The sequence below is a fragment of the Hydra vulgaris genome, chromosome 10 (genome assembly GCF_038396675.1).
Source record: "Hydra vulgaris chromosome 10, alternate assembly HydraT2T_AEP".
Lineage (NCBI taxonomy): Eukaryota > Metazoa > Cnidaria > Hydrozoa > Anthoathecata > Hydridae > Hydra > Hydra vulgaris.
The window spans coordinates 13,858,874-13,881,213 of NC_088929.1; the positions used below are offsets into that span (position 1 = coordinate 13,858,874).

The 22,340-nt window shown below is 27.6% G+C and overlaps 1 protein-coding gene across 1 annotated transcript in view; it reads right to left on the reverse strand.

Moving 5' to 3' along the window:
• Window positions 1-401: 401 nt before the first annotated feature.
• Window positions 402-22,340, reverse strand: part of LOC100203385 (matrix metalloproteinase-2) — a 47,579-nt gene continuing 25,640 nt past the window's right edge. The window contains exons 4-7 of the mRNA XM_065807302.1: window positions 14,134-14,355; window positions 12,595-12,877; window positions 4,450-4,739; window positions 402-954 (exon numbers count right to left, since the gene is read on the reverse strand). Coding sequence (XP_065663374.1) covers window positions 863-954; window positions 4,450-4,739; window positions 12,595-12,877; window positions 14,134-14,355 — 887 coding nt within the window. The 3' untranslated portion in view covers window positions 402-862. The remainder of the gene's footprint in view (window positions 955-4,449; window positions 4,740-12,594; window positions 12,878-14,133; window positions 14,356-22,340) is intronic.

A 22,340-nucleotide genomic window follows, 5' to 3' on the forward strand; every position in this document is an offset into this window, starting at 1 on the left:
GCATAATTGAGCCCATGAGATGCATAGTGGTATAAGTCACTTTTTCCAATATTTTGAGTTATTGCCACCAATGGTTAGCATTTTGTTTATTCTATTACATGGCAGAGTGGTGTAAGTCTAATGATATCGATAATGATGCTGGGACTGTTTTTTGTTATGCTCCTCACTAAACAGCTGTTTTTGTTCACAGCCATAGTGATATTAGTCAGACTTCTCAAAACTAGATATGAGTGACTTATACCACTATGCATCTCAGGGGCTCACTTGTCATAATAATATTAACAAAGTAGACATAATAAGACTTAATCGGGAATAATTGAAAAAAAATTGTAAATTCATTTGGATTCCTTTATAGCATGTATATGGGTTTTTTTAGACACCGCAAGATTAAATTGTCAAAATTTTTTCAATAATGACTAAAAAATATTTCTTTATTTAGAAACTTTCTGCGTCTGTACAAACATAAAAAAATTTATAATATAGCTAGAAAATAAAATAATAAAAAATATTGGTTAATAGAAAAAACTCCTATACTGATTCTATAAAAGTTTTTGATAAATATATAAAATACATAGCAAAAAATAGTTGACTAAATAATTCCTTCAAAAATACTCTACGAAAAACAAAAGTTTTTAAAATTAAAAAAAAAAGTAAATTATAAAATTTAAAACAAATTTATAAGATAATAATAATTTATAGAGATTTATAGCATCCATCCTTGCCCTTACCAGGAAGGATCACCAACCTCTTCTAATCAAAAGAATTCTGGGTACGTCACTGGAGAATCATAAAATCAATAGAAAAGTATTATATACTAGAATATAAACTTCAGCCAGATAAAACACGCGTGTTGCTGTTAAACTCAATTTACGCATTTCATCCACGCGCCAGAAATGGCTTTTGGGTAATACTTTTCTATTTCTACCTTGTCAGTCATGCGGTAAAAACCAGTTCCTATTTAGTAAAGAAAAAAAAACACATACAAATTAAATTTTAAAACATATTTACAAAATTTGTTCAAAGTTTATTAACTTAGTTTTTTCGTAACCCCTTTGGAGCTTATTATGACCCTTTCTCCTACATTTCTTCTTCCTTCCATCACTTCTATAAGTCTTGTTGTAGTGTGATCAGCTGGATCACATTACAAGAAGTAATGTACTAGAGCTATTTTAATATACAAAGCTGGTTGTGATAGCTCAAATAGACGGAAAATCTACTCAAAGATGAAACATTAAGTGATGATAAATGTAAGAATCTAGAGAGTGAGTCTCTGTTTATTGCATTCCTTATGCTTTAAAAGCTATCATCTATCGTAAATGGTAAAAAGACTATTCTCTGAATACAAGCAATTAACCATTTTGTATTGTCGGCCTTGGCAATTTAAATTTTAATGAAACTGCAGACAATCGTTGTGGAAAGAAGCAGATATTAAAAAAATGAAATAATTACGCTAACTCTTAGCTGTCTTACTTAATTACAGCTTAAATACAGCAAACTCTCAGTTGTCCTACTTAATTGTGTATATATTGATGTTGATCATATAATTGAAAAATACTACAACTGATGGCAAGGTCCATTGTCAGATGTAACTGACTCATCACATTATATGTATGAATGTATGTATGTATGCATGCATGCATGTATGTATGTATGTATGTATGTATGTATGTATGTATGTATGTATGTATGTATGTATGTATGTATGTATGTATGTATGTATGTATATTTAAATGGTACTGGTGTTACTGAAGGAGCACATTTAATATGGATTGCGAAAAAGGATCTCAATTCTGTTATGAGCATTTAAATATTTAATTCACATTGCATACACGCTGCTAGACAAGCGGAGGTTATCAAGAATTTCAGCTGACGAGCAACAAATTGAAGTGCAAAAGAAAAAATTCCGACTTGCTTTTTAAGAGAAAATGGGACTGATTGTCAATAGACCCAATGCTGATGACTCTAGTTTATTTAATGATGGAAACACTTCCTGAAGGGCTTTTCAAAATGTAAAATTGTTTTCTAAAATCACATGACTCAATTTTGAATTTATAAAAATGTTTCATGTTATTCCGACTCAAGTGTTTGTGAGCATGATGAAAATTAATAAAGGGAATCTAAACACATACAGCTAGATTTTACATGAAATACTATCAATGGTACTATATTGTTAACTAAATTTTTTTTTACTCTGTAATTTAGATAAATTAATAAGTTAACACATACATTTATTTACAACACATACATTTATTTACAACACATACATTTATTTACAACACCATGGAATGAAAGATCCTGGATTATTAAAAAATTGAATTTTTTGTAAACTTTTAGTAAATAAGTTATGAACTTTGCATAAAAGTAAACTCTACAGTTAGAGAAAACTTTTTGCTATACACAATTAAGTATCCATAGCAACCAAATAAAAAAATAATGGCACTGCCAAATTTAGTCTATATAGCATACATAAAAAATCTGCAACTATCAAAAATGGGTTGTTGCTATGCAAAATTAAATACCCATAGCATATTAATATACACATAAAAAAACATCTTCATAGAAAGTAGAGACCTCATATTGGTACCTATGCAAAGTTTAATGTATATAGCACTAATACTTAATTAGTTTTTATTATTTTTTTTAAATTGGCTAATCTGTGTTGTGAAAATCTGACACAGACAACACTTTCAAAAACCTCTTCAAAAACTTGTAATCTTTTTTGTTTTTGTTTCTATAAGACATTTTATAGAACATAAAGATAGAAAGAAGTAAAAATTAACTTCTTTATCATTATGTTTTGAAAAATTTAAAGCTATTTAAAAATTTAAACATATATTATTTAACACGACTCCCTGATTATTAGTTGTTAGATATATATCTGACCCTCCATTATAACCCCCCCCACCTCCCTAAATTGTTAGACCCTGAAGAGTGCATGCTTAAAACTATTTATAGATTTTATTTAAACATAGGCTAATTCCTTGTCTGATCAAGACCAAGTACATACATTTGAATTCAAATGTGGTGATCAAACTAAGCAGTACATTAAAGTTAATTTTTTCCATACAAGTTCTGACTGTTAGGGCAGTGCAAAAAGTAATACGTAGTAATCTGTTTAAAATAAAAAATGAATGATTACTAACTTAAGGTATGACAGACATACAACTATAAACAGTTTTGCTAACATCTATGGATGTTGGGGATGGCTTCAGGTAGTTTTTTCCCACTCACACACTAGTTAATGATAACTTGATTTTACTGAAAGCATTTTTTTGTTATATTTTTATTTGCAAAGCCAATAAAAATATTATTTAAAAATCATTTAACACTTCATTTATTTTTATTTTGGAAAAAAACTTTATATGATTCAGTTGTAATTTGAAATTCCGAAATAATTTTTGACATGAGACATAAAATGTTTTATTTTTACAGTATGGAGCTTGAGTATCAGATGCCAATTTTTATGATATATTTTATAATTCTCTATTAGATTTTGGATCATAAAAAGTTGCAACCAAAAAATGTTCTGTGCTTTTGATTGATAAAAAAGATTGTCTCTATGAGTCTGAATATTTCCAAGTTTTTTCAAATTCTTTAAAGAGAATAAGAGCTGAAACCAAAAGCTGCTAGTTACATACTCATTCCCGAACACTAGTGCTTAGTTACATCTTTATTCCTTGAACATCGGTGCTTAGTTACATATCTATTCTCCAAACATTGGTGCTTAGTTACATATTTATTTCCCAAACATTGGTGCTTAGATACATATTTATTCGTTGAACATTGGTGCTTAGTTGCATATCAATTCCCGAACATTGGTTCTTAGGAATTCTTCTGAATATGTTTTTCTAACTCATACAATTTATGTTTAAGTCTTCTGTTAACCGTTTTTTTTTTTGTTTTAATTTAAATAGTGTTTGGTTGCAGCCTTGTTGGAAGCGAATTCTTTAATTTTGGGTTTGATTAATTATTGTTAACTTCTAGTAATTTGTTTAATACTTAAGAATAAAAACTTAAATTTTAGGTTAAATTTTAAACGTAATCTATTTTAAAACACCAAAATTAAAGATTATGTAATAGTAATTGTGTAAGACAATTCAATACAAAAAACTAGGTTAAATTAAGAAATGCAATAAATAACATAAGAAATCTAAATTTAAAGAAAAGATGTCTCACAAGTATTAGAAGTGGCTTAATGAGTCATCTTTTTTAATGAGTGGCATAATAAAACATGGTAAACCATAAACACAGTAAGAGCACAAGTTGAATGATTGCTAGTGAAGTCAAAGATGACAATGATGACGATGATGATGACGATGATGATAACAAGCCCACTAACACTCAAATTAAATTAAAAACATTCAAGTTAATAAAAACAAGGTTTTTGTGTATTTCTAGGTTAACAGCTTTTATGATTAAATATAAAAAAATATTCAGAAACTTACTTACCCTTAAAGAAATATGTTACTCCATTCTTCCAAGCAAAAACAGCATCAACTGGTGATGGTACATTGCCCCAGAATTTACTAATTTCTCGAGGATAGTCATAATATACAATATTTGAGTAGTCGCTGAACCGATAAAATAGATCTCCAGAAAATAAGTACGTTTTTCCATTACCTGGCCATATAAAAGCAGCATCAATTTTTTTTGTGTCATTCCTTAGGCCAATAAATTTTTTAAAAATGGAGCCTTTTTCAAGAAGAACCAGTTCTGACAAATTTGAGTAAATGTAATAACTATGAAAGAATATACATATATAAGCAAAAACATATACACATAAATACATAAATATGCATTAGGGTGGCCTAAAAAAATCTTTTTTTTAAATTTGATATTGCGCACCTTATCATTTGTGAGATTTAATAAGAAAAGTATTCAATTAAATGTTTTTTGAAAACTGGTGATAGGAAGTGGTCCCCCGGACCTACTTTGTACGCCCTTTAGAGCCTTTTTTTCTTTCTATAATGACATATTTTTGAAATGTATTATAATTATAAGGGTGAAAAAAATTATAAGAATGTATATAGCAGACCCATTCCAGACCCAGTCTAGGGACGCTGCAACACAAACTGCTTTTTAAGCCCTTTTGAAACCTATTTTTGACTAAATTGGCATATTTTTGAAAAGTATTAAAACCAACTGTTGTTAGTGTTACATGCATTGGTTTTACTTATTAGGGTAAAGACAAGTATACGAATGTATATAGACAAGTATATGAATGTATATAGACAGCCCTCAGAATTAGGGTCAGCATTCGACAATGTCAACTTAATTGCTGACCTAAAAGTGTTAGAGGTCTGCAAACTATTGCCGACATCATGCTGACCTGTAACAATTTAAGGTCGGCAATTTATTGCTGACCTTAAATTGTTTTTGGGATTTGGTAACTGTCTCTTTGTAGCTTTAGTTAAAAAATGCTTCCTATGGTACTCAACTTTTTGGTAAAAAAGCTGATATTGACTCATTTTTTGTTAAAACTAAAAACAGTTAAGTCAGTGTCCAATTTAATTGCTTGTTTAGTGCAACAATTAATCACTTTCATGGCACGAATTATCTTACATGCAGCCTTGTAGTCATCACGAATAGCTCAAGTTTCTAGAGACGATGTCAAGAGTTCTTTAGGTAGATTAAGAGAGTCAAACAAATTCATTGATCGTGTAACAAAGTTAGCTGTAGAGAGTTTAGAAAAAGTATAAATCTTGTTTGGAGCAAGTCTGTTGTCACCTGGTAATGATTCTTTTTGTAAGACATATACAATTTCCACTTTTTCATCAACAGAAATATCATTTTTTGGTGCTTCTGTTGTTAAAGGAGCTGAAAACCAGAAACATACATATACTGTGGTTATGAAGAGACATATTCTTCTTAAAATCCTAACTTCTTTCTCTGTGACATTTAACTGCTAAGGAAAACCCAAAATTTTTAAACAGTATATATCTTTAGCTATCTATTTTGCACAATGGTAAGGCTGAGGAATGCAAATAGTTGATGTACCATCACCTGCTGCCAAAAGGAGAAGTGCTAGCCTTCTGAAATCTTTATAATCATTGCTAGATTGAGTTCCCTTCAAGTATTTTTTTAATTTCTTCACCACATAAGGTTTTCTAGAGAGCAAGCCACTCTTTTTCAAGCTTTTTTGTAAGACATCCCAGTTCAGTTCCAGTACCCAGTTCCACTTTTATCACTTTCAGGTAGTTCAAATTGTGATTTTTCTAATAGTTCCCACTGGGACTTCAGTCTACCAAAAAGTTCAATGTTTGGTCTTTTTGATACAAAAAACGCATGGAACACTGCATTTATGCAGCTTTCAAGAATATTATGTCGGCAGGCTTAAAACAGAACACTTCAATTCATTGATTTTTGTTTGACAGTTTTTGCCCCATTATGACTTCCTGTATTACTTGCAGTCATGCCAAAGCAAAGAACTGCAAGATGGTCCTTAACACCATGCCACTCATGAATCAACTCAACTACCTTCTTTCCAATCAAAGCACCAGTACCAACAGGTATCTGAGGAATACTTAATAATTTCTAATGTCTAGGCCAGTTACAACAATTGGCAGACATGCACCTCTGGTTCCATCAAATTATGGCAATATTTTGCCATCAAAATAAGCAACTTGTGAAGCCAAAGGTTGAAAATCTTTTCTTACTAAGATTCACTGGATGTAGTTTGAGCTTTCATTAAAGAGGTACGAGAAAATATAATCTTTTTATATCATTACTAACTGCAGCTAGGGCTTGTGTGACAACCATCTTTGCTTGTTGTGGTGTTGTTTTTGTTTATTAGTTTATTTGCAGCATTAGACCAAATGCTGCATTAAAGAGTTGATTGTCAAGAATATCAATTATGATATCCAAATGTATTTGAATACATTTGGATACCATAATTAATAGCTGACTAGTGCTTAAAGTAGAATGTTGTGAAAGGCTTAGACATGTGAAGGCTTTTTGTGTTTGAATTGACGTGTCACTGTCAGAATTTTCATTTAAAGAGCAATCTGAATTGTAATCTGTTAATGGTTCTGAAGAAAAAACTTAACTTTCTTTATGTCATTCCTGGTACCTTTTTTCTTTATGCTTGCGTTTTATATATTTAACAACTGTTTGCAATGTTTTGACATTTACATGGGCAATGTCAAAAAGCGTATTCATCTTGGTGGTGAATTTTTTTCATACTTCTATGTTCAGCAGATTTTTTACTTTTGTGCTAAAATACTTTAACATGCTGTTGGTGAATACTCTTAAACTTAGCTAGAACATAAGGCTTTGCTATAGAAGAAGTATTAGCCTTGAACCAGAAAATCATAACTTCATCTGCAACTATGTTGCAGGATATAGAAATTGTTGACTTTTCGACAATCATTTCATAAAAAACTCGGCATAGAGCAACACCAGTTTTACATTATTTGTTTTTAGATGTAATATTAAACAACTTATAGCAGGATTTCGTATGAAATAAATATAGAATTTCAAGATTAGGTTTTTAGACAAACTTTGATCAATTTAGGGTTCCGAAATAGGGCTTGGGAGTCCTATTATCAGTTTACAAAATTTTTTTACCTATATACATTTCTTATCAAACCTTACCAAATAAGAGGCTGTGTGATTTGAAGTTAAAAAATTTTTTTTTTTTTATATACAAACCACCATAATATGTATAATTGAAAACATATTTAATATATCACATATTTAATATAATATACTTAATTTAACATATGTAATATAACACAGATAATAACACAAAGTTGAGTTTAAATGAATAGAATGATGATATAAATTAATAAGCAAAATTGAACTTGATCTTTAGTCTATTGTTGATTGATATTAAGCAATGATGCTTTTCATCAAATTAGAATAGCCCATAATATTAGACTCTTAAAAAATTGGTTGGATTAATTGACAGTAAAGAACAGTTGTGCTAATATGTTTTGCTGCATTTCAGGCATCAAGAGAACAGAAAATTCTTAAACCATGGGTCAAGCGAGTTTGCAATGGAATAGTACTTAGTTTGTTCCATACCCTAAAAACAATCTTATTGCAATTTTTATTGCTTGCCTTATTGTAATCATTCTTTTAGTTATAATTTTAAGTGACTTCATATAGTTGTCATAATGGGATGGAAGCACTGATGTAAGAACCACTTCCAGGTAGTAGTTTAGTAGTTTTTTCAAAAATACACAAAATATTGATCACTTTTTTACAAACATTTCAGTCGTTCCATTTCCATCAAAACTCAATGCCTGAGGACGGCAACAAAAGAATTGTGGGGGATTGTTTGTAGAGCTCTTCAACCCATTTAAGTGGGAGACATAAGTGAAAAGTTTTTGCATTTTAAAACCAGGGGTCTAACTGAACCTATTGAAAAAAGTTCATTTTTCGATAACCAGTTGAAACTAAATGGTTGAGAAACCCAGCTGATTCATTGATACAACCTGGTTTATTAAAGCTACTTTATCATTAGCAGCATTGTCACATCATTTTTTTAAAATATTGTCCTAGTTAATCTTTTGAAAAATAATTAATGATGTGCAACGTTTGTCATACTTAGAGCATGACAAGCAAAACCTCATTTGTTTCCAGTCATTTGAAATGAATTAAATTTTCATCCCTAAATAATTGTGATGAGTTAACCAAGTTCAACCAAATATCAAGGGCAATGGACACAACAAAGGCATGTTCTTCTGCTAAACAAATTTTTACAGTAGTCTTTATCTTATTGGATGTAGGGTTAAACATGGTTTTTTTATATTTATCACTTGCAATATCATAAATTGAAACAATCAAAGCATGGTTTGATGTCAAGATGAGCTTTTGTCCTTTTTCTAAGTCGGATTCAGTTTTTATACTGGTTTTAAACCAGATGAATGTAATAAACTGAATTTCTGTGCCTTGCTTGCTATGCCTGATGTTGAAAAAAGGAATTGTTAAACTTTTTGTTTTGTTTTGAAATAGAATCACCTTTTTCTGTAACATTTGTTTTAGTATTGCAGAAGCAGGGGTGGTTTTAGTTAGCAAGGTTAAGAAGAAATATAGAAAAATTACTAAAAGCTTACATCCATGAAATATTATCCCAGTTCACTTTTCATTTAACTAATAAAGCTAAATTTGTTTTCTTAAAAAAAAAAATTATCAGATGAGCAAGATTCATAATATCATGTACATTCCAATGATTTGACCGCTTTCAGTTTTTATATTTTTAAGAAGCAGATGGAAAAAAATCCTCAATAACTAAAAAATTAAAAATTTGGTGAACAATGTGCCTAAAATTTAATTTAGAAATGGTAAAATATTTTGTAGAAACTATGGAAATTCTAAATTAAATAAAAATTTAGAATCATACAATTGAAATTTTGGTATGTATGAATAGGGTGTGTCAATTTGATGACTAAAACCCAATATTTTTTAAAAAAGAAATTTTATAGTGAAATAATGGTAGCTACATTTTTTTTTGGGTTTTTATGTATTCAATTTGCTAATATTTTGAAAATCCTTAAAACAATGATGTATTTCGTTTTTCTGTTTTAAATTAAACTTTAAGTGGAAGAAATTTATCTCTGACCTATAAGGAGATATTTTTCTAAACATAAACACTTAGTTTGATAAAATTAAACTAAACATAAAATTACTTGGATTATTAAAAAATTATAATTTAATAAAAATAATGGCACCAAAAATCACAAGAAATTTATCAGCTACTCACATAAGTAGATATGTTGGAAAAGGAAAACACCTTTTACCATCTGAGTTCCCTACTGCAAGGGACATTTTACAATATGGAATATTTTTGAGAGAGATCAGTGACCTTAACAAAAGAAATAATACAGTCGATAACTAGTTAATGATATGACTCTAGCTTTATCTGCTCAATGGAAAAAAGCTAATTGCAAGTTTTTACATCCAGTAATTATAAAAGAATGTAGTATTAAAGCTAAACTGAAGTATCTGTGGGAAACTGCAGTTAAAGTTAGCCTTGGAAATGCAAAAAAATCAATAAAGGATAGTTTCATTCCAAAATTCGACAAACTCGTTAATATTTTATCCTGTAAATGTTTAATAATGTTTTGTTTAGAGTATAGTTGTGATCAAGGCTGTAAAAAGCAGGCACATATTAAATGTATGTGTGTACGTGAAAATAAAATTCCTGTTATAGAACTCAGCTTTATCAAGTCACAGAGACACAAAGTTGGAGGTTTTGCATATTACTATATTGTCCACCAATAGAATCAACAAAAATAAAACAAGTTGTAACGAGAAAAAAGGAGTATCAGCAGAAAAGAGAGTTAAAAAATCTAAAAAAGAAGAAAAACTCAACCAAATGATTCCAGAAGATTATAATTGCTTTGCACAGATTAAATAAGTAATAATAAAACATGTTTGTTAGTAAATAATCAAAAGTATAACTTTTTTTGGAGAAATTAAATGTTAATATAGTGATTTATAAAAGAATCTCAATATCTTTTTTTTTACTTTTTAAATTTTTTATAAACATTACCTTAATGATAATAACAAAAAGTTTAATTCTTGTATATTTTTTAGATTGAAAAAACAAATTAGGTTTTCTCAGAGCCAAATATTTCTAGAGAACTAGGACCTTCCAATAATATTGTAAAATTTATAACAGAACGGACATAACAAACATTGCACTTGCTAGTATGAGGCATCACACTAGCTTAAAAGAAACTGCAGAAATAGCAACAGCAGCACTTATAGATGCAAAAATTATAACAAAGAATGATACATTGATGATTATTGATCACAGCAAGGTTAAAAGGGCGCAAGAGAAGTTAGCAATCGAATTAGATAATAAATTTGATAAAGATCTTGAAAATATGTGGTTTCCTGTACTTTTTTCGATGACAGGAAAGATAATACAAAAGTATTAATGGAATTTGATGGTAGGTATTTCCTTGATCTTCCTAAGGAAGAACATTGTTCTGTAGTTACTGAACCAGGTGGTAGATATCTATTTTATTTTGTTCCTGATAAGACTAATCACAACTTGCTGAGGTAATTGCAGACCACTTGGTTAACTGGTTGGTGGAAAGAAATTTAGGAACACAACTAAAAGCTGTAGGAGGAGACAGTACAAATGTAAATACTGGTTGGGAAGGTGGTGTGATGCAATGGGTGGAGAGAAAATTGAGAAAGAGATTAGTATGGATTGTGTGCAATCTTCACACAAATGAGTTAGGGTTAAGACATTTAATTATAAGCTTAGATGAACAAAATGTGGAAATAAGTGGTGAGGACTACTGGGAAATATGTTAAATACAGCATTGAAATACAGTCTTGAAATAAATCTTAAATACAGTCTTGAAATTAATCCCACATTTACAAAAATTGATGTTAGGTCTGCATTAATTGTTCTTAGCCCTGAAGTAATAAAAGCTATGATATGCAATGAGAGTAGAAAGAGTTCAAGCGGTGGAAATTATTCTTAAGCTTCGTGAAAAATATCACAAGCATGCTAATACTGGTGTTTATAGCCATAGACATCAAAGAACACCTGATATTAACATTGATGCTAAAAATCTTTTTAGCTTGATAGACTGGAGCAATAATATAATAGAATTAACTTTGAGATGCAATTTTAAAGATATTGTCTAATATCTTTAAAATAATTAAAGATTTAATTAATAACCCCATGGTTGTTCCCCAATGGAGTTCACATACACAATCAGTTGAGAGGTGTGTACAGCTAGTCACAGAAGCTGCAGGACATATCCACACATCAGAAAGAAGAAAAGCTTACAGAAGAGCCCAATTCATTAGTGGTGAGTTGATGTCTGCTAATAGGAGCAAGAAAGACAAAAAGAAACTTCTAAACTATACTCAAACAATAAAGCGATTTTTTAATTATTACTTTTTGTTGAGCTCAAAAAGTATAACATTCTGTTGTTGTTTTAATATTCATCCTATGTTTTATATTATTTTATTTAATAAACATCTAATAGTTAATAGATTATTATTTTAATAAAAATATTTTTTTTAATACTATTAGTAGTCATAACACAAATTTTGTTTTTATAGACAAAATATGTGCCTTAAATGAATTTATTTTACAAGAAAGCTAGTATTATAAGGATTACAAAAATTATAGGGTTGTCTAACAATAGGGCGCCAAACTGCCCCAAGTGTAAGAAGCCCATAAATGTATTTTGCAACAAAATATAAGGGTTTTTATGAGGATATTGTTACATATTTTACGCATATAAGCAGAATTTTTCAAATTTTTTCTTTACATAGCAATAAATAGAATACTTAAAATAATTAAAAATAAAACTGTTCGACTCTAGGCAGAAAAAAATTATTCAAAAAGAGCTAAACATTCTGTGGGTGTAGTTTGTACACCAAGTAGTTTGTAGAATAGCCATAAAGAGTAAAATTAAAAATTAAAAAAAATGTAGTTAGCACTAAAATTTAACAAAACTTAAGGTTATGTTTCTTATTAATGCATATAAAACCTTAATATTTTTTGAATATAACTTTTTTGAAATTACATACCCTAATGTATGAACCCTACCCTATTATACCATAATAGACAAAAACTAATTCAAAACAAAAAAGATATTTATAAGTCAGTAAAACCTTGTTCCTTTGAAAAAAACAATTTCAGATTTGCTATTAACATACGCTGAATCAATACTTTTAACATCAGGTAAAATTTTTTCAACATTAAATGGACCATCAACATTTTGTAAGTTCTGATCAATTTTATATAAATTTTTTCCATTGAAAATATATGTGATTCCAGTCACTCTATCGAACACAGCACCTTTCATTGAACAAGAAGGTAGTAAATCTTTGCCACTGCCGGTAGCAACCGGCAATACTGTAGTAGTTACTTGATCTGTAACGCGCTTTTTGGAACCTAAAGTAAAATACTAAATAAAATATAAAAGATAAATATAAGATAAAATTTTTTACTACTTCATATAAAACTCATCAAAACTGATGAATAATAAAACTAATATTTCATAATGGCCATTGCAGACCATACTATTAAAAAAAATTGTTATGAAAATGTTTAAATAAAACTCTTATACATCAATATAAATATAAGTAAAGTCTTTAACAAATACATTTAATTTAATAAAATTAAAGTCTCTACAATAGGGTGTGTTAATTTTTTCTTTTTTTTCAAATTGTAAAAAAGAGTAGTTTTTAATTTATGGGAAATAGTTTTAAAAATTTTTGAACTTGGTAACTTTGCCTTGGAAAAGTATTATCCCGCTGGTATGACCAAAAATTTATTTTTTTAAATTAGGGTATCAAAAGAAGAGTAATTAAATAAGGATTTGAAAAAAAATTTTTTTCTTTAAAAAAAGTAAGATTAAGAAAAGAATAAGATTGAGAAAAAAAAAGGTAAGATTTAAGAGTTTTTTTCAGGAAACATATCTTCTTAAAAAATGTTCCTGGTATTTTTTTTACTAGTTTTTTTTAGTTACACTTTATTAATTCTAATTTAATAAAATGCATAATTAAAATAACAATATTTATATTTATTCAAATGTAAAATTTGTATATGTAAAATTTGTATAAATCTCAAATCAACTCAAATGTAAAATTTGTATAAATCAGGGACGCGGAGTCCCAAAAGGACTCCGACTTTATAACTCTACTTTTTCCAAGTCTGTAGTGTCCAGAAGCTCTAAACATGTTTGTTGACTTATGATCTGCTATAAGAAAAAAATTCATGAGATTTAATGACTTGAAACTTATTGTTTTTAAGCCCAGAGTCCTGGAGTCCTTGCCGCCATTATACCTAAGGACTCTGGTTTCAAAAAATGATTGTTCCTCTAACCTAAAAGTCCTAATTTTTTTCCTAATAGTAATCCATAAACTTATTTATATTTTTAGAACTCTTGGATACCAAAAACTAGGATGAAGTAATCTTTTTGTGACTTTAAAGTCCGGAGTCCTTTTTGGGACTCCGCATCCCTGATATAAATATAAAAACATTTAATTAGTATTTAATGTATTTTTTATTTATAAGTTTTAAATGTTTGACTTATAAAATGTTTCAAGTAATTTATGTTGAAAAAGAATTTTAAGAAATTTAAAGTTTGAGAAAATAAATAATAAAGCATCAAACAAAATAATACAAAAAGATAAAATCTGTCATACCATATAATGTTTGTATTCCATAAATATCATCTTGTGTTAAAGGGAAATCTTCTCCCATGTATCCTTTATACCAAGGATACATAATGGATTCTCGAATGTTTGAATGTTCTAATCCAATGCAATGGCCTATTTCATGTACCGCAACCCAGAGTAGATTCCTACCTTCAGATGTACCAATGGTAAATACTTCATCATCATCAAAATGAAGATCACCAGAAACACCTGTTAGAATATTGTAGATATAATTATTTACACTGATTTAATACAAAACAATTTTGTATATAAAAAAAAAAGACGAGAGTGACCATATTTAAAAAAAAAACACACAAACACACACAAAAAAAAATTAATGATTTAAAAAAAAATCCAAACTGCCCAACTAATAAAGACTGTCTTTATTAGTTGGGCAGTGATCTTAGAGGGCCATAAAACAGTGCTAAATAGACAAAAAACAAATTTTTTTGAAAACTTCTCAACTGAATATAAGTGTATCAATTTTTTTTCAAAAAACTGACATACTGAATATTTTAATCTTCTTGGTGTAAGCCTTTTCTTAAAAACTTCCATTCTTTAGAGAAAACTTAGTTGTAAATGCTTTTAAACATGCACACTTTTAAGAAAATGCAGAAGTATGCATCAAAGAACAAGACAAACAGTTGAGCCCAAGTGAAATAAGGAAAAATTTAGGAAGAGGGAAAGGATAAAAAAATTAAAAAGATATATTGAACAGATGCTCAGAACAAAACAAAGACAGTAGTAGAAAAAGATAAACTCAGATTCTTACAAAAAAATTGTGACCCATGCGTAAGGTCTAAAAGAAAGTGAATAAAAAATATAAATATTCTTATAGCAGGAATTGAACCATGAATTATCAGTTTATAAGATTGATGCTCAAAGTGATCATGCTACTATGTTGAACAAAAATTATAAATATAAAAAATATAAAAACAAAACTAATAACTAGTAAAAATATAAAATAAAAAAATAAGATAATAAATATGAAATAAAGCAATGCGCAAACAAAACAAAGAAAAAGTACTTGAATATGAAAAAAAGCAATAAATAATATATATATATATATATATATATATATATATATATATATATATATACACATATACATACATACATACATATATATATATATATATATATATATATATATATATATATATATATATATATATATATATATATATATATATATATATATATATATATATATATATATAATATATCATGCAATAGCCTAATGTGAATTTGATGTCATAAAATTTTCTTCATTTTTTTTTTTTAAGACATTAACTTTTTTAAATTACTGCAATAATATTAATTACAGCAAAACGAGTAAAATGTTATTTAACTTCTTTTTTATTATTACTAGAAGGCAATGTTTTTTCTTTTTATTTTTTTTTAATATTAAATATTTAAATTTAATATTGCATTTTTAAAAATGTTTGATATTAACAATTTTTTTTCTTTTCTCAACATTTGCATAAATGAGGTAAAGTATATTGAACTTTTGAATTTTTAAATGATTGTTTCTTAAATTTCTAAATGCGGCTTTGTAACTACAAATGATTTCTTATTTAAAGAAAATTAGAGAGTAACAAATAAAAAAATTATGTTAATTTATTTACTTTATTTTTTAAAAGTTTATTATCTTATTAACAATTTTGTTGTGAAAGCAAAGATTATTTTTCCAAACATCATTTATTAAAATTATATCGCTATATATATTGTTTTAAAAAAATATTTATAAATATAAAATAAATATTAAAAATAAGTTTAACTTATGTTTTGTACAAACTTTTAATTTTTATTTTAGGAAGGAAAAAACAATTAAAAACCGAAAAAACAATTGCAATAAAAATGAGCTAATTTTTTTTAAAAACAAATAAAATTTAAATATTGAACAATATTTAGTAAAATTTTTAAATAAATTTGACAGTTAAGTTAAACCTAAGTATTAACTTAAATTTTAATAAACTTAAATATATTTTTTAGGATCAAAATTAATTTATAAATTTTTTAAATCTAAATTTTATTATACATCTTTATTAAATTAAATTTAAACTAAATCATATATTTTTTTCAGAATTTAATTATATTATTATGATCTTTGCTTCAAGCTTAAAGAAGTAGTATTTTTCAAGCAAAGAAAATCATTTAAATAAAATAAGATAGAATAAAAATAAAATTTTTAATTTTATTTGAGTTTTTTTCATTAGTAAACAGCACATAATATGCCATTCAAACTTTTGTAACAAATATTCTTACATAAATATCATTCAAAAGTTAATGTGATTTTTTTTTAAAATCAATTACTTCTTTTATCTTACCGCTTAAAGAAAAATTTAAAAATTAAAAAATTATAAAAAATTACTTAACCAAAATTGCTTACTGCTTACGTAAAATCGCTAAAGACATACGTAAAAATGGCTAGCATCGCTAGTCAGGAATGCATCATTGCTATCTTTATCATCACCTGTAACCAGGTTAAAATAATTTTGTTATGTTTTCAGGGAATATTAAAGTTTTAAGTTTGAAAAGATTTATCAAAAAAACTTTAGGCTGTATAAAACTGAGAATTAGATAATAGAAAAGCACTCTAAATACTAATAACATAATTTTAATGTTAAATAGAGTAACCATAATTATTTTTATTTATTTTGAATACTACGATAAGCGAAATATGCTATATTTGCTTATTTTGTAATATTTTTCATTTAATTTTTAAACTATGTATTTGACAGAAATGATTTTTTCACACAATGTTCTTCAAACATACAATGATCTAATTTGAAATTTTAGGCTTGAAAAATTTACTGCACACCTAAAAATTTTACTGGGGCAGGTGTCCATTATTTTAACATTTATAATTGATATTTAGGTACTTTTTAATTATAAAATGAGTTTTTTATTTATATATTCAAATTCCTCACCTAGAAATTAACTAAGTCACTTATTTTTAGAACTCAAATGTTTATAGACTTGGTTTTATAAGGAGAAATGTAAATTTAAAAATGGCGGAAAACGACCAAAACAATAATAGTAGCAAAAATTAAAACAACCATTACTCACGAACCATTGGGAGTTTAACCTTGAAATTTTGGGATTTATCTTATTTTATAATGTACTAACTATGGTAAAAATATAAAAAAAATCCAAAGACATAGGGTTGCATTTAAAAAAAAAATTGGTTGTTTTGACATGGAATTACTCTGAAGTAAACTGTCCGAGCGGACATTTTACTCAGGAGTAGAATGTCTTAGCTTGGAGTAAGTTGTCCGACCTAGAGAATAGTGTAATTTTATGAATTGCGGCTGAGTTTGTACCATCATTTTAAAAATTAATTTTAAAAATGGATGAACAGAATAATGCCCTTGGTACGGCCCTGATTATTAGAAGCAGTTCCAATAATACATAAATAATTATTTATACTTTACAGGTTTAGGATGGAGGATGATAAACTGCATCACAAGACAAAGAATGACATATGGTTGGAAGTGATCTTTAGCAAAGAGCAAAGAAACTAAGTTGCTTATTTTTGTCATAGCGAACCTACTGCTGGTCACCTTGGTAGAATACAAACTTTTTACAAGGTGTCAGAATGTTTTGACTGGCCAGGAATTTTCAAAGATGTAGATTATGTTGTATGTATATTGCATCATTGTTATCAATATTAATATGGCATTTATATATATATATATATATATATATATATATATATATATATATATATATATATATATATATATATATATATATATATATATATATATATATATATATATATATATATACATATATATATATATATATATATATATATATATATATATATAATACCATGTTATGTTTTAAAATATATAGATAATTTTAATAATTGAATGATAGAAGATTTGAAACAAGTTCTTAAAACTTTAAGTTGTTCAAAATGTCAATCTATTTTACAAATAATAACACTTTTATAGAATATAAGTATAATTACTACCTGATACATATTTTAGTATTGCTATCATATCTGTAACCAATGTGTATCTATTTTTTTATAATGCCATAATGTATAATATATACATATATTATATATTGTATTATGTGAAATTTTTTTAAAGTATGTTCTTAAATAGTTCTAAATTTAAGTCCTGTGACATCAAAATATTAATATATACCATATGCTAGAATTTGTAATTTGCAAGTTACACATAACATAGGTTAAAAGCTGTGAACAGTGTCAGCACATAAATATGCGAAAATTCGAAAAAACTAGTCCAGAGCTTCATCCTATTAAAGTACAGTCACCATGGTTTCATATTGGAATTGATTTAGTTGGACCACTTCCTGAAACATCTGATAAAAATAAATATATTCTTACTATCTCTGATTATTGCACAAAGTGGGTAGCAGCATTTCCCCTAAAATCAAAATTAGCAAGCAGCGTTGCAATAGAATTGTATAAGGTAAATTTAAATATTGTTATCTGATTGCATTTGAAAATTTTTTTTGAAGATATAAGAATTTTTTAAATATTTCAGTTGTTCATGCAAATGGGTATACCAAAAGTTGTTACCTCTGACAAAGACACAGAGTTTTACAACCAAATAAACAAGGAACTAATGTCTTTAATGTTAAATATGAAACATCATTTTACCACACCCTATCATCCACAGGTTTAAAAATTTGAATTCAGTTTGTGTATAAGAGCTGTCTATTTTTAAAATCTTGGATTTAATCATCTTGTGTTTTAGGCTAATTGTTTAGATGAGCGGTTCAATCAAACCATCCAGTTAATGCTTGTATAAATTTGCAATGATCGCCACATTACATGGGATACTCATTTGAATGCTTGTATTTTTGCATACAATAATCAAGGCAAGAGTCTCTAAAATACACTCCCTTTGAGTTAATTTTTGGAAGGAAGCCCATACTTCCTAGAGAATTAGAAGTTGCAGAAGAATCTCCTCAATCATTGTTAATTAATTTTAACATAAGACCTGAAAGCAACCAACATTTTATGAATAAAATAATTGAGGAAAGGTATAAAGCATTTACTGGTTTGTTAAAATATGATTGTAGAACATTAATGTAACAGTTTGATTTTTTTCAAGGTTTTTTCTTAGAGTTTTGATATGCAAAATATTCTTTTTTCTTTCATTATAAATATATTTTGAAGTTTTACAATAATTGTTTATACTTTAGATCAAATCTGCTGCAAAAAGCTAAACAAAACATTGAAACGGCTCATGAAAAGCAGAAAGAAAATTATAACAAGAAGCATGCAAATCCATTTGTTTATGCCATCGGGTCCAAAGTCCTTATCAAGGATTTTACGCAGAAAAAAAAAGGAAAGAAGACAAATTAGATTTCAGATGGCTTGGACCTTTCTTTATCGTGAAAAATTTAGGAAAAGGATCATATCTCTTACAAAAGATAGCCACCTTGAAGGAGAAGAAAGTTAATGGTTCCCACATCAAACCATATAGAAGTGGAAGCAAAACCTTAACACCAGAGGCTGATTCTCTTCAAGAATATCTTCTTACTTGTAGTAAGGTAAGTAGTACGGTTGATAGTAGACATACAACTTCTGTTAATGTTCCATCAAATAATGGTGAATGATTAATAAAGTAAACTTAAATTCAAAGAAGTTTACCAAATTAAAACCATATTTCAACAGTAGGCAAACTAAAATAAAATAATGGCAAAGTTAAAATCAATGAAATAATGGAATAAAAAAGAATCATTTCTTTATGCTGGAGCTTTATTTGTTTATTTGGATTTATTATTATTATTTTTTTTTATTTATGATTAGAGTTTGAAGAAGTTTTTTGTTATAAGGTTTGAAAGACTTGTAGTTTTTGATTTATTTTTATTATCAGTTATATTTAAAGAAATGATTCTTTTTTATTCCATTATTTCATTGATTTTAACTTTGCCATTATTTTATTTTAGTTTGCCTACTGTTGAAATATGGTTTTAATTTGGTAAACTTCTTTGAATTTAAGTTTACTTTATTAATCATTCACCAACAGTTAAGGAAAAATTGAATTCAACTCAATAAAGGTAGGATTAGTTTTATTTTCAGGTAACATTGCAAAATATGATTTAACTGTAGTTCGATAATATCTTATTGCTGTTTTGTACCATTATTTATTTACACTTTTTTACTCTACTATAATATCTATGTTGTACTATTTCTTAAACCCAACAAAGTATACCTTATCTAATCAAGCAAACATATCATCATTGTTTATACAGTTGTGTTTCATTAATGGAATGGTTTATTTAATAGAATAGTGACAAACTAAAGCTGTTTCCAACTGCTTTAGCTTATTATTGTTGTTTAAAAATAAATAATGTTAAAATACTTTAGTTTCTTAAATAAAATGGATTAAGTAAATGATGAAAAAGAAGAACAAGACTTTCTCAATGTTAATATTTACTTAGTTAAAGGGGTCTATCCCATTAGTTGTACTCCCAATGAATAGAGAATATATGTTTTCCAGGTTTAGAATGGAAGGTAATCAATAACAAAATATGGCAAAGAAGGGTTTATGGATTGAGATTATTTCTAGCAAAGAGCAGAGAAAGTAATTTATTTGTTTTTGTCATAGTAATTATCTTACTTATCACCTTAGAAGAACAAGCACTACAATGTTTTAAAACGTTTTTACTGGAAATTTTCCATAAAAATTTTTCTATCATAATGGCAGATTTAAGCAGTTAAAGCAAAAAGAAAAAATCCATTTTTTATTTAAGATAATTGTTCAAAACTTAAAATATAATCATGAGTTTACTGTGATTCTGCTACAATCCCTTAAGTAATTGTAGAAGAGTACACCATGAAAATTTTAAGTTTTCATTTTTAATTTTATGTTTTGTACAAGGTCAAAAAAAAGAATTCTGTTTAAAACACATTTAAAAAATATATGTTGGTAATATGTGCTAAAAGTTAATTAGGTACTAAATAAATTGAAATAAAGTTTGCAAAAAAAATTAGGTACTAAATAAAAAATTTAGTTTACTAAAAATCAGGAAATTGCCTTTGCTATGGGCGTTGCTATTGGAGCTGAAAAAACTTCACTTTAAAAAAATCAATTATTCTTATAATATTGAATATATACATTCTAATTATATAAATGTAAATATATTCTCAGAGCCGTAACCACCGGGGGAGCCTTAGCCCCTCAAAAAAAAATTTAAATTATACTTATAAAGGAAAAACATATACATAAAATAATTTTAACAAACTTTTTATCCCCTTCCTCCTTTTAAAGAACCCTAGGGCCCTAGTATCCTAATATCCCTAATATCAAATTTGTGGTTACGGCTCTAATTCTGAATCTAGAATAAATTTCAAACAAGATAACATAAAAAACATAATTTTTATTTTTCACTGCTTTTAACTTAAACCTTAAACGAAATATAAAGATTTAAACATGTCAGTGTTAACATTCTTTTAATTTTTTTAAACTTTTTAACCGGTAAAAAAATGACCTTGTGAACTATCAAGCTTCAGGTTTATTTGTATAAGTTACATGACGCATAATATTACTATATTAATTATAATAATATTATGCTTAGTATATAAAGTGTTAAAGTTTTCTTTATGACGCAGAATAATGCGCGAGTTCTCAAACCAACGTTTAAACAAACGCTAAGACACATCGCTCGATCGGTCCGAAGTAAATAATTCGCAAAAAAGTAGGACAGTTTACTCCAACGTAGGACAGTTTGCTCCGGAGTAAATTGTCCTAGACGGACGGATAGGACAAACTAGGACGTTCTACTCCGGAGTAAAATGTCCGATCGGACAACTTACTCCGCGGACAGTTTTCTCCGTGACAATACCATAAAACATAGAAACAAAGTTGGCAATTTTTTGCCGAGCTTAAACACTTTAAGGTTGCCAGTTAGGTCGGAATTGCTGTTGTTGATCGACATTGCTGTTAAGGTTGCCAGTTAGGTCGGCATTGCCGAATGCCGGCCCTAATTCCGAAGGTTGCTCATATTCATAAAATTTTTACCTAAGTAAAGTTATTGTCATTACCTTTTCAAAGCAACTTCAGTTCATCTTCTAAATTTATTTGCTAAAAAGCAGCTAACTCGCTTGCAGTAAATAGAATTCCGTATTTTACCAAAAGTCAATAACTTCCAAAAATAACAAACAGCGTAAGTTATGATTTTCATAATGTTGTACTCAATGA